This window comes from Rissa tridactyla, chromosome 3 (assembly GCF_028500815.1).
Source record: "Rissa tridactyla isolate bRisTri1 chromosome 3, bRisTri1.patW.cur.20221130, whole genome shotgun sequence".
Classification (NCBI taxonomy): Eukaryota; Metazoa; Chordata; class Aves; order Charadriiformes; family Laridae; genus Rissa; species Rissa tridactyla.
The window spans coordinates 125,885,657-125,899,983 of record NC_071468.1 but is presented as its reverse complement, the minus strand read 5'-3'; the positions used below and the strand labels follow the sequence as shown (position 1 = coordinate 125,899,983).

Sequence of the window (14,327 nt, the reverse complement as noted above, 5' to 3'; positions counted from 1 at the left end):
CCCTTCTCAGCTGCCGGCCATCGATTTTTGCTCTTTTTTCCAAAGTACCTTTAATCTGGCCTCTTAATAAATTCTCGTTTGCCGCTCGCACAAAACGAGCGTCTGACGATCTGCTGAATCCCCTTAATAAATTCCCCTCGCCCGGGACGGCTGCGGCAGCGTGACTTTTCTCACCTTGCCGGGCCACCCGTCCCTGCCGGCGGCTCAGCATGGGCTACGAAAAAATAGCTGGAGAGTTTCCCCGTAAGGAATCCCATTAACTGAGGACCCAGGTCCCCCCTCCTCGGTAATTATCTCACCTCCAGAAATGCGGCTTTTGGGTATTTTCAGGATTAACGCACATTCCTAGCCCTGGGAGAGGAGCAAAGGGCCCCGGCGCGTTCCCGATCTACCACCCTCGTCTTGATGAATGAAGCTGAAGAGCAGACACAGCACGGATCCCATCCATAATAACGGCATAATTAAATCTAATGCCTTCCCGCTCACCTAACGCGACCTCTTCTTCCAGAAGCAGGGAGAATTTGAAGGCCTCACCTCAAGAAAGCAGCAGTGGGAGAGAGCCGAAGACCCGAACTGCCCGCCACGAGAGGGGACGCGGGTGACCCGTGGGTCCCAGGGTGTGGGGGGACAAACACAGCCAGGACAGGGACAGCAGGACTGTTGCTCAACCCAAAGCCACGTCAGGGCGGGATCCCACCATAACAGGGCGTCCTACAGAGCAGCGCCGCCAGATGAGACTCTCTGATGTCTAGTAAGAGGGCTGAGCCCCCCCGCGGCAGGGCACCGGCCGGGTCTCGCTTACTCCGCTTGCATGAAACCAAGAGAAACTTTCCTTCCCCAAGCCCCTGCCTGCTCTGGGATTTGCTCATGCAGAGGCACAGACGGGGAGACCATAAACCCTTAAAAAAGCGAAGTAAAAATGACACAGACCTTGAAGAAAGAAGATGATTTTCCCTTATTTTATTCCCACCCCCCCAGGAAATAAAATAGATTGCTCCAGAGAGCAACAAACCCAAGCCTGGTCCTGATGCCGGGGCTGAAATCAGCCCTGTGCTTGGTCTATATGGGACCCCCCCAGACCCTCACAGCCCCAAACCCTAACGCTGGGGCTGGTGACAACCCCCCCAGCCAGGGTCTCAGACAGACATTTCTTCTTCTAGAGACCAGTTTCCTTTAGCGCCCACCACATTGACCCCGCGCCCCTTGTGCCCTTGCACCAGCCCCGCCGACCGGCAGCATCCCCCCTCCGTGAGGACAAATCCCCGCGGCCGCAATGAATTCCTCCATCCCAGGCTGGCAAAAGTCTTTAAAAAAATGAGAAAAAAACGACCCTGAAGGTCACCAGTAGCCTTGCCCCCCTCCCAGGACATCCCACCCCAGCACCCTGGGGAAAAGCAAAGCCGGGAGAAGGTACCTGCTCCGGCCACGTGCAGCATCTCCCAGGAGCAGGCAGGGCCGGCGGCACAGAGCCGCAGCGCGGGGCCGATAGCCCAGGTAGTCAAAGCCATGGCGTTCGGAGCGAAGCGGGGGGTTCGGGGTACCGGGTATCACTCTCCTCCTCGCCGAGCGGCAGCCGGAGCCGGCCCGGCGGCAGCATCGCTGCGGGAGATGCTCAGCCGAGCGGGAGCAGCCGTTTAAATAAATAAGGGAAGCTTTCAGCACGGCTGCTGAGTCACCCAGGCGGCTCCGATGGCAGCTGGGAACGGAGCTGGCTTGGCTCTGCCGGCATTGGTACGCGGGGGCGATCGGGGAGCTGGGCATTTCGGGGGGGAACGGGAGGGTTTTTCAAGGTGCCTCGAGCCAAAAGCTCTGCCAGTCGGTCCATACAGCGGCGGGCAGCGCTGATAAGGGCGGGGGGAGGCTCAGCGGGACAGAGCTGACCCCGAAACAGCATCCAGGGATGCGGACGGACCCGCGCGGAGCGTCACGCTCTCCTCCTGCTGGCAGCCCGCTGTGGGAAACGGGGGCAGGGGTTTTCTTAAAGATCGGGGAAATCGAGGCACGGAGAAAGGGGACTCCACCCTCTCCCTGTGGAGGGAATAAGGTGGGAAACACAGGAGCAGCATCAGCCCCCACAGCTACCCACCATATGTGTGTCACCTCTGTGTGTCACCTCCGTCTTGCGCCTGCCTGGGCCACCCCAGTGGCATTTACGGGGCTCCTCACCCGCAGCAGCTCACATCCGCGCTCTTGCCGGGGGGCAAAGCGAGCCAAAAGGGCCTTTTGCTTCCATAGCTCAGCTCCGAGAAAGGCGATCTAATTGGGGATAATTACAGCCTTTCAGCCCCAGAGACCGTGGCTCACTGGCATAACCCCCACTCCACCGCTCCAACGCCGGCACGAGCCCCGAGGCTCCTGGATAAACTCATCACACATTTTTACCAGGAGTGGGATTCGCCGGTACCAGATGAAACTGGGGTTTTGGGGATGGATTATGGCCAGCTGAGAACAGGACACAGGCCCAGCTCACCTCCCGAAGGGGCCACGCACTGTCCCAGTCGTGCTCGGACCGTCAGCCTTTCCCCATTAATCCCCTTCATCCAGAGACAGCAGCTCAGTGGAAAGAGACCTGGGAGTCCTGGGGGACAACAGGATGCCCATGGGCCAGCAATGTACCCTCGTGGCCAAGAAGGCCAATGGCATCCTGGGGGGCATCAAGAAGAGTGTGGCCAGCAGGTGGAGGGAGGTCATCCTCCCCCTCTGCTCTGCCCTGGGGAGGCCACAGCTGGAGCACTGGGGCCAGTTCTGGGCTCCCCGGGTCCAGAAGGACAGGGAACTGCTGGGGAGGGGACAGCAAAGGGCTATCGAGATGCTGAGGGGACTGGAACATCTCTCTGATGAGGAAAGGCTGAGGGATTTGGGTCTCTTCAGTCTGGAAAAAAGACGGCTGAGGGGGGACCTTATCAACGCTTGTAAATACTGAAAGGGGGGGTGTCAGGAGGATGGGGCCAGGCTCTTCTCAGTGGTGCCCGGGGACAGGACAAGGGGTAACGGGCACAAACTTGACCATGGGAAGTTCCATCTCAACATGAGGAGGAACTTCTTTGCTGTGAGGGTGGCAGAGCCCTGGCACAGGCTGCCCCGAGAGGTGGGGGAGTCTCCGTCTCTGGAGACATTCCAACCCCGCCTGGACGCGTTCCTGTGCCACCTGCTCTGGGTGACCCTGCTCTGGCCGGGGGTTGGACGGGATGATCTCCAGAGGGCCCTTCCGACCCCTGCCGGTCTGGGATTCTGGGATTCCCTCTCCCCATTTTAATAGGATCCTGGCAATAAGCACGGCTGGAAAACCTTATGGCCATATTATTTGAGGCCCAGAATTTACTTAGTAAGGGCACTCCCACTGATTGTAAATAAATCTTAATTAAATCACGCAAAATCCTTCCATTAAACCTAATATCCCATGAAGGTCGCTCTCTTAACGCCAAGCTAAATCACCAGCCTGAAGGTAGGGGATGTACCACCAGCCCAGCGTTGTCTTCCCTCGAGTCCCGCACCGAACCAGAGACCTTTCCCTAATCTGCTTAGCAAAAATCCCGCTTACGCAGCCCAACACGGGAGTCTCCTTCATACCCGACTCCCTCAGCCCCCGGCGGGGGAGCCTGCCTGAGGGAAAAGGACAAAAATCTCCCTGCTCCACGTTAGAAATGTCACTGAGCAATATCCAAGTTGGCCCAGGGATGCGTTAGTCCTGTTTATTTTCCATCCACCCTGGGGCGGGCAGAGGGATGGAGCAAGGAGCCCATGGGAAGAGGGAAATAAACACCATGGAAGGCAAGAAAGGAGCAATGCTGGCAGAGGGGAGGGACGGACTCAGCGCTGCGAGGGACGGCGGGCACCGAGAGAGATGGAGGGCATCGCTTGCACATCCCCATCCTCCCCGAAAGCCATTCCCAGGGGAAAGCCCGGAGCCATAAGCGCGGCTGGGAGCTCCCCCGAGGCAAAGGCTCGCTCAGGTGCTCCTCCGAGCTTCTGCCACCAATTTAAAAGGCAGGAAAACCTACATTAAAAAGCCAGCTTCTGTGCCAGCCAGCCTGCATTTGCCTCCGCGCCCCCCCCCAGAGCCAGGGCAGCTCCCGATGTAAATCAGAGCTGTAAAGCAAGCCAGTAAATCTCTTTTTAATCGTGTTTAAGGGAGCCAAACACACCGGGCACCGATTAAAACCATGGCCCGATGCCCTCCTCGCTGTGTGCCGTGCCGGGAACAGGGCAAGGACAGTAGGGTGCAGGGTGGGGGGACAGCATCAGGCCCCCAAGCTGGGAGGGGAGTGGGTCGAGCAGTTCCGATCTTCCCAGTGCAAAGAAAAGCTGTTGGAAAAGAGCAGCTACGAAAAGAGGGAAAGACCTCGGGGGGGTGGGGGGGGGGCTGCATTAATCCTCCACCACCTTTAATGGGGGAGGCAGAGCTGGGGAAGGGGCCCGAAGCCGAATTTGGAGCAATGTCCTGATGTTAGCCGATAATTCCTGACCTTCCTGAACGGTTCGGGCTGCGTGGCCGCGGCTTGTTCCCTTCCCCGCTCGTTAAATCGCCACTTGTCCAAGTGTCCTTGGCTTAAGAGTCAGCATCTGCAAAGGGGGGGTGTTATAAAAGCTGCCGGCTCAGCTGCGAGCAGAGACGTTTTTGGGGATGCTGCCGAAGACCCAAACCTCCCAGGGCAGCGCAAGCCAGCGCCCATCACACAGAGCCGCGTCTCTCGACGAAGGGATGGCGAAATATTTGGAGACAGCGACAGTGGAGGAAGAGCCGAGCCGCCGGGGACGGGCGAGCCAAGGCTGCGGCTGCCAGGACGTGTTTCTCCCGTGGCTGAGCGGGACGGACGGGAGCATGCCGGGGAGGGAAAAACGCTCTCCCAGACGTCGCTCGGAGCCATCGGCGCGGAGCCTTTTAGCTCAGCAATTAAATTCGCAGCTTCCCCCTGGCACCACTCCACGCGCCGCGCTCCCGCCTTGCTTCCACCAACGCCGCCGGGGCAGACACCGCAACCGGGGGGGGTGGGGGGGGGGGGGTTGGCCAAAACATGCCGGGGTTCCCCCCCAGCCCATGCAGGGACCCCCCCAAATGTGATCTGCTCCAGAACCCGAACCCACGCTGGTGCCGGCACCTCTGAATCCCACCTGGGTTTGCCCAAACGCGCTCCCTCCCCATCTCCCCCCCACCACCCCCACCAAATTCCGACAGCTCCAGGCATCGAATCCAGCTTTAACACCTCCTCGGTGAGCGGCGGGACGTAAATCGGCCCCGCTGCCAGCTTACACCATCCGCCCCTCCGTTATTCCCACTTCACCACCCGGCCGAGCCTGCCGCTCCGACACCGTGGCGTGCGCGCGCCGAGCTTCAACAAGCGGCCAGATTAATTAATATTTCCCAGCGGTGATTAGACTCGGTGATTAGACCACAGCAGCCCTTTCGCGCGCCGGGGCCGGGGTGGGGGGGGGAACCAGCGGGCAGAGCTGCGCGCCGGGAGGTTTGCGTTACGTACCTGGCAGCGCCGATGCCAGGGGAGGAGAAGGGGAGTTAAGCGCCTTAATGGGTGCCTGGTTTCATTAAACGACACATGGCAGAGGGAAAGCTGGGGGGGTGGCGGGGGGAGGAAAGAGCTTAAATAGAAGGAAATTCACTTAAACTCGCCGCGGCTCTTGGATGCGAGACGTTCGCCAGGTGTCGCGTGGATGTGGCGCATCTGGTCCGGACCACGTAGGTGGGGAAGCTGATGATGGAGGATGAAGATCCACCCAGCATCAGGACCGGCCTCCAAAAACGGCTTAATTAAGAGCCAGGTTCGTTCTGCAGGGCCTTGCCCCACGCAGCGCCGAGCCGGGTGCGACAGAAGGGCCACGGACACAGGAAGGCTTGCGAGTCCGAAAGGTTTTTCGAGAAAAAACCCACACTATGCAAACCCCCCGCCCTGTTTTGCGTGTTCAACAAAAAAAAAAAACAAAAAAAAACACACACAAGAAGGAACTTTGTGAGATGCTGACCACACGCGTTTCTGCGGGTTTCTATTTCCCGGAGATACGCTACCTCAGAGCCCACAGCCACTTCGGTTTTGGCAGCAAATGTGACCCAACACCCTCATTGACAGAGAAACGGGATGGGGCCGGCCACGGCCAGGCTTTTTCTCCAGCCTTTCTGGGTGTTGGCAGCCCCCGCGGAGGGGGAACAACCCCGATCCCCACGGCAGAGCGACCCGCCACGGAGCTACAGCGCTGCAAAAGGCTCAGCCGGGAGCGGAGCATCCCTTGGAAGGGCATTTTTTTTGTGCAGTTAATCGACTGGGCAAGTGATTACCAAAGCCCTTAAGCCACGGGGCTGGATGAGGTTGGAGGTGAGCAATGCCAGCTCCTGCCCCGGCACAATCCCCCCCAGGCAGAGGAGTCCCCATCTTCACTGCAGGGGTCAAATCCTGCTGGGACGTGGCAATGCCACCTGGAAATGCACCGGGGAAAAAAAGCCCTGGCCTCGGCCACAGCCATCGAGGTTTAACGCAAACGCCGGGAGAACTACGGCCGGGTGGCTCCGAAACGCCCCCCCCCAACCAGCCCCTTTTCCTCCAAGCGCACTGAATTGATTTTTGCAGATCATTTAGTTAAAAAGCAGAGAAGGAGTGGGGGGGGGGGGGGGGGGGGGGGGGCAGGGGGGGAAGCCAAAAAAAAAAAAAAAAATAAAATCCCCCCCCACTCCGAAAAAGCTGAATTGCATTTCACATTCCCCCGCGGAGCCATCCAGTCCCACCCAGCGCTATTTATTTAGCGCAAAAAAAAACCAAAACCCCTCGGCTCGTGCGGCTGCTGGCTGTGACTCAGTGGCACGCCAGCAGCCCCAGACGGCTCGCGGGGACCTTGCTGGCACCCGCCACCGCCAAACGCCTCCTCCCCGGGTAGCCGAAAAAAAACCTCATTTCCCTTGCTGCTGGGGGGGAAAAAAAAAAAAAAAAAAAAATTTTAAAAAAAATGAAAAAAAAAGGGAACCTTCTCTATTTGCAGCTTGGCTGGCGTGGGAGGAGACAGCTCGTGCGGGCGAGCAGAAAGCAAAGCGAGGGAACGTGGAGGAAACAAACTGCCATGAGCCGGACGGTCGGGATACGGCTCCCCAGGGCTCGCTGCTGCCGGACTGGCAAAAGTCTTGGGGGGGGACGACTCGCAGCGCCCCATGGAAGTGGTAACGCCATCCCAGCTCCGCAGCTCCCTTGCTCCCCGCTCTGCTCCCCCCACAGCCCCCGTTCCCGGAGTGTTTTCAGCCCAAGGAGCCGGCTCTGCCGTTTGCACATATTTCGGAATGAAAGCCTTGCCTCCTGGAGACGGCAGCCGAGCGGGAAGGTTGCCCGCGGCTGGGGACACAAAGCATTGGGCTTCTCCTGCCGCCACGGCCACCCCGCAGCCCCTCAGCGTGGGGCAACCGTGGTCTCTCACCAGCCAAAGGCTATTAGCAGCACCCCAGCTCCTGCGGTGCGAAATCCATCATGGACCAGATAATTCCCAAGCCTGGCTCAGGATGCTGAGCTGCCACCAAGACGGAGACACCAAGTGTCTTGCACCCTTTTGTCCTGTCCACGGAGAAAAAAGAAAAACCATCCCGAGACAGCCATTTAATCCTTCCCCCGGGCCGAGAGAGAGTTAAAAGAGAGATTAAAAAGATACCAATAATCCTGTGCATTCCTAATGCACCTTTCATCCGAAGTATCCCACAGAGCTTTCCAGCTCCTGGATGCTTTCCAGGACCACGAGCCGCAGCAATGCCCGGCCCCGAGCGCTACTGGGGAAGGGATGGACCAGCCTGGCTTTTTGTCCTCAAAGTCACATTCAGGTCCCCAGAGATGCTCTGCCCTTCCCTACCCTAAGGAAAAGCGGAGTATTTGGGAGCGGGGGGGCTTCCCCAAAATGCCAGCAGAGGTGTTGCACTGCGGGTAAGCGGAGCTGTGGCCCCGTGTGGCATCGCCATCGCGGGCAGGACAGGCTGGCCACCCAGCCAGGATCGCAGGGGACACCTGGAGCGTGTCACACCCCTCGGGCCACATCATTAAAGTGACACGGGGAGGGCTGGCGGGGCCCTCGGGGACCCACAGCTCAGCTCTGCCCCAGGTTTGCAGCGGGGCCGGGGTCCCCCGCGGTTCCCCGGCGGAGAGGATTATTGGGTGCTCCAGGCTGCTGCAAATTTCCTCGGATGACGCCAACAGCTCCCTGCAAATTCCTGCTCGCCAGCAGCGCAGGTTGCCAAAAGAAAACTCCCCAAAAACCAGCCCAAGCCCCAGCGCGGATGCAAAAGCCCTGAGCGGGGGGGGGTGAGGAGGGGCTCGGGTGGAAAGGGCACCGGGTGGCATTTGGGTATCGGGGACAGCTGTCCCGCTACGGGAGCATCGCTGCCATCCCACGCCGGACTGACGGGTCCTGTGGGCAGCAGGGGACAGGGAACCCCGGTGTTGGGGGGGTGCAGGGGGGCCGCGTCCCCCGGGGCACGCAGCAGCCATCACCGCAGGCTGCCACAGCCCAGGAGGGGAGGGAAGCATCCCCCTCCGTTTTGCGGGTGGAAAAATACCAGCTGGAAGACCTGAATGACTCAACGGAGGCCACGGAGGAGTCAGCACCGTGACGAGGAGAGGAGAGGAGAGGAGAGGAGAGGAGAGGAACGGAACCCGCGCGTCCTGCCTCGGTTTCCCCTCCCCCCAGCCCTGTGGGGGAGAAACCCGCTCCCCAAACCCACCGGCTGCCCTCCTTCCCCCGCAGGTGCTGCATCCCAACGCGTCTCCCGTCTGCGTGCACCCCACTGACCCCAAAACGAGCACCCCACCACCCGGAGCAGGGGCACGATGACGACACACCGGCATCCTGCCCACCCATCTCCCTCCTGCCACATCCCGCCGTCCACTCACCCCCGGCACCTGGAAGAGAGGGGGCCGCCCCGCAGCCCTCGGGGTGGGCTACAAGCCCCCGGGAAGGACAAGTGGTCAAGGGCTCCCTCCTGCGCAGCGCTCGCCCTGCGGTGCCAGCCCCCGGGAGGGATGCTCGGGCAGCGGGCAGGGAGGATTTAAGAGCCACCCGGTCACCCCCCAGCCCTTTTCCCAAAAGCTCCCAGCGGCTTAGCGCGCCCGCTGCCCCGGGCGGGGGGGCGGCCAGCTGCTCCGCCAGCTGCTCCCCAATACCAACGCAGCATCACCCTGGGGGCGACGGACCCCATACGCCCGCCCTGCACAGAGGGGTCACAGCATGGGGGTCAACAGAGGAGGGGGGGGGGGCGCAATCCCCCAAACCCCACGGGGTGCACAGGCCCATATGGGTCTGCCCCTATGCCAGGGACCAGGTGGCTCCCCAGTTTCGCCGGGTGGGGGGGGCATATATACAGCGAAGATCCCCCTTGATCCTGGGGGGGAGGGTGACACTTCACACCCTCCCACACCCCCAAGTAACCGCGTGGGGCTGATGAGCCCTATCCAACACCCAAGGCATCCCCACCCCAGGGACTGGGTGATCCCCCCACAATATAGGGGTCATTGGCCTATAGAGGAGCAAGGTCCTCCCAGCCCCGGGGAGCAGGTGACCCCCGAAACCCCCAGGAACGCTGGGAGGGGTGGGGGGCAGTTAACAGACCGTGGTCCCCCAGGAAGGGGGCAATGTCCCCAGCGGACAGAGGGGGCATTTGCAGCCCTTTATGGGACCACAGTGTGTGTCCCAGCCCCAAAGAGGGGACACTATCCAGAAAATGGGGGGATGCACAGCTGCGTATAGGACCAAGGTGTCCCCCCCCAACCCAAAGAGGGGTCACCCACCAGTAATGGGGGAGATGCACAGCTCTATAGAGGACCAAGGTGTCCCCCCCCCAACCCAAAGAGGGGTCACCCCCGTAACTAGGGAGATGCACAGCTCTATATAGAACCAAAGTTGTCCCCCCCCAACAACTTAGGGGGTGCACTGCCCTGCAGAAGACCAAGGTCCCCTCAACCCCAAACAGGGGTCACCCCCCTCGGTTAATGGGGGGTGCAGAGCTCTATATAGGAGAGAGGTGTCTGTCCCCCCCAAAGAGGGGTCACCCCCCAATAAATGGTGTGTGCACAGCTCTATATAGACTAGAGCTCCACCCTCCACCCCAAAGAGGGGTCACCCCCCGGTAAATGGGGGGTGCACAGCTCTATAAAGGATAGAGGTATCTGTCCCCCCCAAAGAGGGGTCCCCCCCCAGTAAATGGGGGGTGCACAGCTCTATAAAGGATAGAGGTATCTGTCCCCCGCAAAGTGGGGTGTCCCCCCAGTAAATAGGGGGTGCAGAGCTCTATATAGGAGAGAGGTGTCTGTCCTCCCCAAAGAGGGGTCGTCCCCCCAGTAAATGGGGGGTGCACAGCTCTATAAAGGATAGAGGTGTCTGTCCCCCCCAAAGAGGGGTCCCCCCCCAGTAAATGGGGGGTGCACAGCTCTATAAAGGATAGAGGTATCTGTCCCCCGCAAAGTGGGGTGTCCCCCCCAGTAAATAGGGGGTGCACAGCTCTATATAGGAGAGAGTTGTCTGTCCCTCCCAAAGAGGAGTCGTCCCCCCGGTAAACGGGGGGTGCACGGCTCTATATAGACTAGAGGTCCGCCCCCACCCCAAAGAGGGGTCACCCCCCCGGTAAATGGGGGGTGCACAGCCCTACAAAGAACACGGTCCCCCCGCCCCTGGAAGGGGTGAGCCCCAGCCCTGCCCCGGGAAGCGGGGGCACGGCCGCGGTACCGGCCCAGGCCCGCAGCTCCGCCGTCCGCCCCCCGCCGCGGGCACTCACCGTACATGGCCGCCTCCGCCGCCCCGGCGTGGCCCGGCCCGGCCCGGCTCGGCTGCAGGCGGCGGTGCCCGGCCCGGCTCTGCCCCACCGAGCGGCGCCGGCCGGGGGCGGCACCGGGGGAAGGGGGGGGCGGCACCGCAGCGGCGGCTCCTCCCGCCGGCACGGCCGCAGCGCCCGCCCGCGGCACGGCCCGGAACGGCGGGGACAACCCCGCGTCCCCTCGGCCTGCGCTGCGTCCAGACCCACGGACCAGCGCTGCCTCCCGCCCCGCATCCCGCCCCGCAGACCACCGCTGCATCCCGCCCCACGGACAACCACCGCCTCCCGAGCCACGGACCACCGCCGCATCCCGCTTTACATCCCACCCCATGAACCACTGCTGCATCCCGCCCCACGGACCACTGCCACATCCCGACCCACGTCCTGATTCACGGACCACCGCCGCCGCATCCCAACCCATGGACCACCGCTGCACCCTGCCCCACGGACCACTGCTGCATCCCAACCCACAGACCACCACCACATCCCACCCCATGGACCACCACTGCGTCCCACCCCATGGACCACTGCTGCATCCCAACCCACAGACCACCACCACATCCCACTCCACATCCTGACCCACAGACCACCGCTGCATCCCACCCCACGGACCACTGCTGCATCCCAACACACAGACCACCACCACATCCCACTCCACATCCTGACCCACAGACCACCACTGCATCCCACCCCACGGACCACTGCTGCATCCCAACACACAGACCACCACCACATCCCACTCCACATCCTGACCCACAGACCACCACTGCATCCCACCCCACGGACAACCACCACCTCCCGACGCATGGACCACCGCCACATCCCACCCCATGGACCACCACTGTGTCCCACCCCATGGACCACTGCTGCATCCCAACCCACAGACCACTGCTGCAATCCAACACACATCCCAACCCACAGACCACCACCACACCCCACTCCACATCCCCACCCACGGACCACCACCGCATCCCGCTGCACATCCTACCCCACAGACCAGCGCTGCATCCCGACCCATGGACCACCGCTGCATACCACCCCGTGGACCACCACGGCAACCCGCCCCACATCCCAACCCACGGACCACCACCGCATCCTGACTCACAGGCCACTGCTGCATCCTAATCCACATCCCAATCCGCATTCCACCCCACAGACCACTGCTGCATCCTGCCCTGCATCCTGATCCACGGACCACCACCGCATCCCAACCCACGGACCACCGCTGCATGCCAATCCACATCCCAACCTGCATCCCAACCCGCATCCCAACCCATGGACCAATGCTGCATCTCGCCCCACAGACAACGACCACTGCATCCCGACCCACATCCCGCCCCATGGACCATCGCTGCATCCCAACTCGCATCCTGATCCTCATCCCGACCCACATCCCACCCCATGCTGTGCCCACCCTGCACATCCCACAGCACCCACCTCCCCAGGACACCCCCCTGCACCCCATGGGGCACCCTGCCCTGGTTTTGCCCCACATCCCAAATCAGGCCTGGGGCAGAGTGGCTGGAGAGCTGCCCGGCGGAAAAGGACCTGGGGGTGTTGGTCAACAACGGCTGAGTATGAGCCAGCAGTGTGCCCAGGTGGCCGAGGAGGCCACCAGCATCCTGGCCTGTGTCAGCACTAGTGTGGCCAGCAGGAGTGGGGCAGTGACCGTCCCCCTGGACTGGGCACTGGGGAGGCCCCACCTCGAGGGCTGTGTCCAGGTTTGGGCCCCTCACGCCAAGAAAGACCTTGAGGGGCTGGAGCGTGTCCAGAGAAGGGCAACGGAGCTGGTGAGGGGTCTGGAGCACAAGTCTGGTGAGGAGCGGCTGAGGGAGCTGGGGGTGTTCAGCCTGGAGAAGAGGGGGCTGAGGGGAGACCTTCTGGCTCTCTACAGCTCCCTGAAAGGAGGGGGTAGCCAGGGGGGGTCGGGCTCTTCTCCCAAGGAACAGGCCATGGCACAAGAGGAAACGGCCTCAAGTTGCGCCAGGGGAGGTTTAGGATGGATATTGGGAACAATTTCCTCCTGGAAAGGGTTGTGAAGCATTGGAAGAGGCTGCCCAGGGCAGTGGTGGAGTTGCCATCCCTGGAGGGGTTGAAAAGCCGGGCAGACGTGGTGCTGAGGGCCATGGGGTAGTGGTGGCCTTGGCAGTGCTGGGTTGATGGTTGGACTCGGTGATCTGAAAGGTCCCTTCCAGCCATAACGATTCTATGATTCTATGATTCTATAATCCTATAATTCTATGATTTGGGGTCTGCCAGGATCCCCTCGGCTCCCCCCGTAACACACCGGTGAGCCCCTGAGCATCCTTCCTCCCTGGGTCAGACATCCCCAAGCCCCATTTGGGGACCCCAAACCTTCCTTCAAGAGCTCGCCGTGCCCCATGCTCACTATTCCCATCGCTCCTCCTGGCAATAAGCACCCCTGGAGTGTCACACTCAGACACCTTCTCCCGAGGGGAGCAGATACCGTGTGTGCTCCCTGCTGCCAACCCCACTGAACACTGGCCCTGGCATCTGTGGCCACCTGAGTGGCAACCGTGAACACCATGGCCTTTCCCTGCATGGGCTGCTGCCAGCCCAGCCAGGTGGGAGCTGCGCCAGGCTCCCAAAATACGGAGGTGTGCTGCTGCAAGGAATGCCGCAGGGAACACAGACAGATCCAGGTCAGCTCGGCTGCTTCTAGAAAGTCCTGGAGAGTGAGATGTGGGGGGGCTCAGATCGCCCCGGGGGGACAGGGACACCAGGCAAAGGGATGAGAGTGCTGGGATGGGGTGAGGAATAAGGAAAACACCTCCCTGAGGTGCCTTTCCTTTGCATTACTGCCGCAGTGCCCTGAGCAGCACTGAGATGATGCAGCAACGCCCTGCTGCTGAAGGGGAAACTGAGGCAGGGAGCCACCCCACGCAGGTCCCTGCACTGCTGGTGGTCCTGGCCACGCATGCATGAACCAGGGCCTGGATGTGAGCGCTGATCGTCTCCTGCACTTAGTCTGGCTCTTGCAGTTGCCGTTGTCACCTCCCAAAACCTGCGACTCCCGCTTGGTACCAAAAATGGGAACGCAGGGTCCCGGCTTGCCCGACACCCAGGCGGGGAGGAGAGAGCGGGGGCCACGATCCAGCATGCAGAGGCGATGGCGTTCCCACCGCGGTCGCTGTCGCAGCCCCCAGTCTTTGGGGTCCACTGGAGGATGAGATGGAGGAGACCCAGAGACCAGGGAGGCCTGGCAGGGCTGGGACATGAGGAGGTGGCAGGGCACGGGGCTGCAGAAGGGCATGAAGAAGGGTATAGTGTGGTACGGCACAGCACGGCATGGCACAGCACGGCACGGCACGGCATGCCATGGCACAACACAGCATGGCACGGCACAGCACGGCATGACACGGCACAGCATGGCATGGCATGGCATGGCATGGCACAGCACGGCATGGCACAGCACAGCACAGCACAGCACGGCACGGCATGGCACAGCACGGCATGGCATGGCACAGCATGACATGGCACAGCGTGGCACAGCATGGCACGGCACGGCACAGCACGGCACAGCACG

General features: G+C 61.4%; 1 protein-coding gene across 5 annotated transcripts in view; it reads right to left on the bottom strand.

The window, feature by feature from the left end:
- EFR3B (EFR3 homolog B) overlaps positions 1-14,327 on the bottom strand; it is a 67,093-nt gene that overhangs the window by 42,389 nt on the left and 10,377 nt on the right. The window contains exon 1 of one of the 5 annotated variants that reach the window (XM_054197119.1): positions 10,742-10,832. The exons of 3 other annotated variants lie outside the window; for them this stretch is intronic. In XM_054197119.1, the coding sequence (XP_054053094.1) occupies positions 10,742-10,748 (7 nt within the window). In that variant the 5' untranslated portion in view covers positions 10,749-10,832. Of the gene's footprint in view, positions 1-5,616; positions 5,673-10,741; positions 10,833-14,327 lie in introns of those variants that run through there. One more of the 5 variants, XM_054197120.1, reaches the window with a different exon arrangement.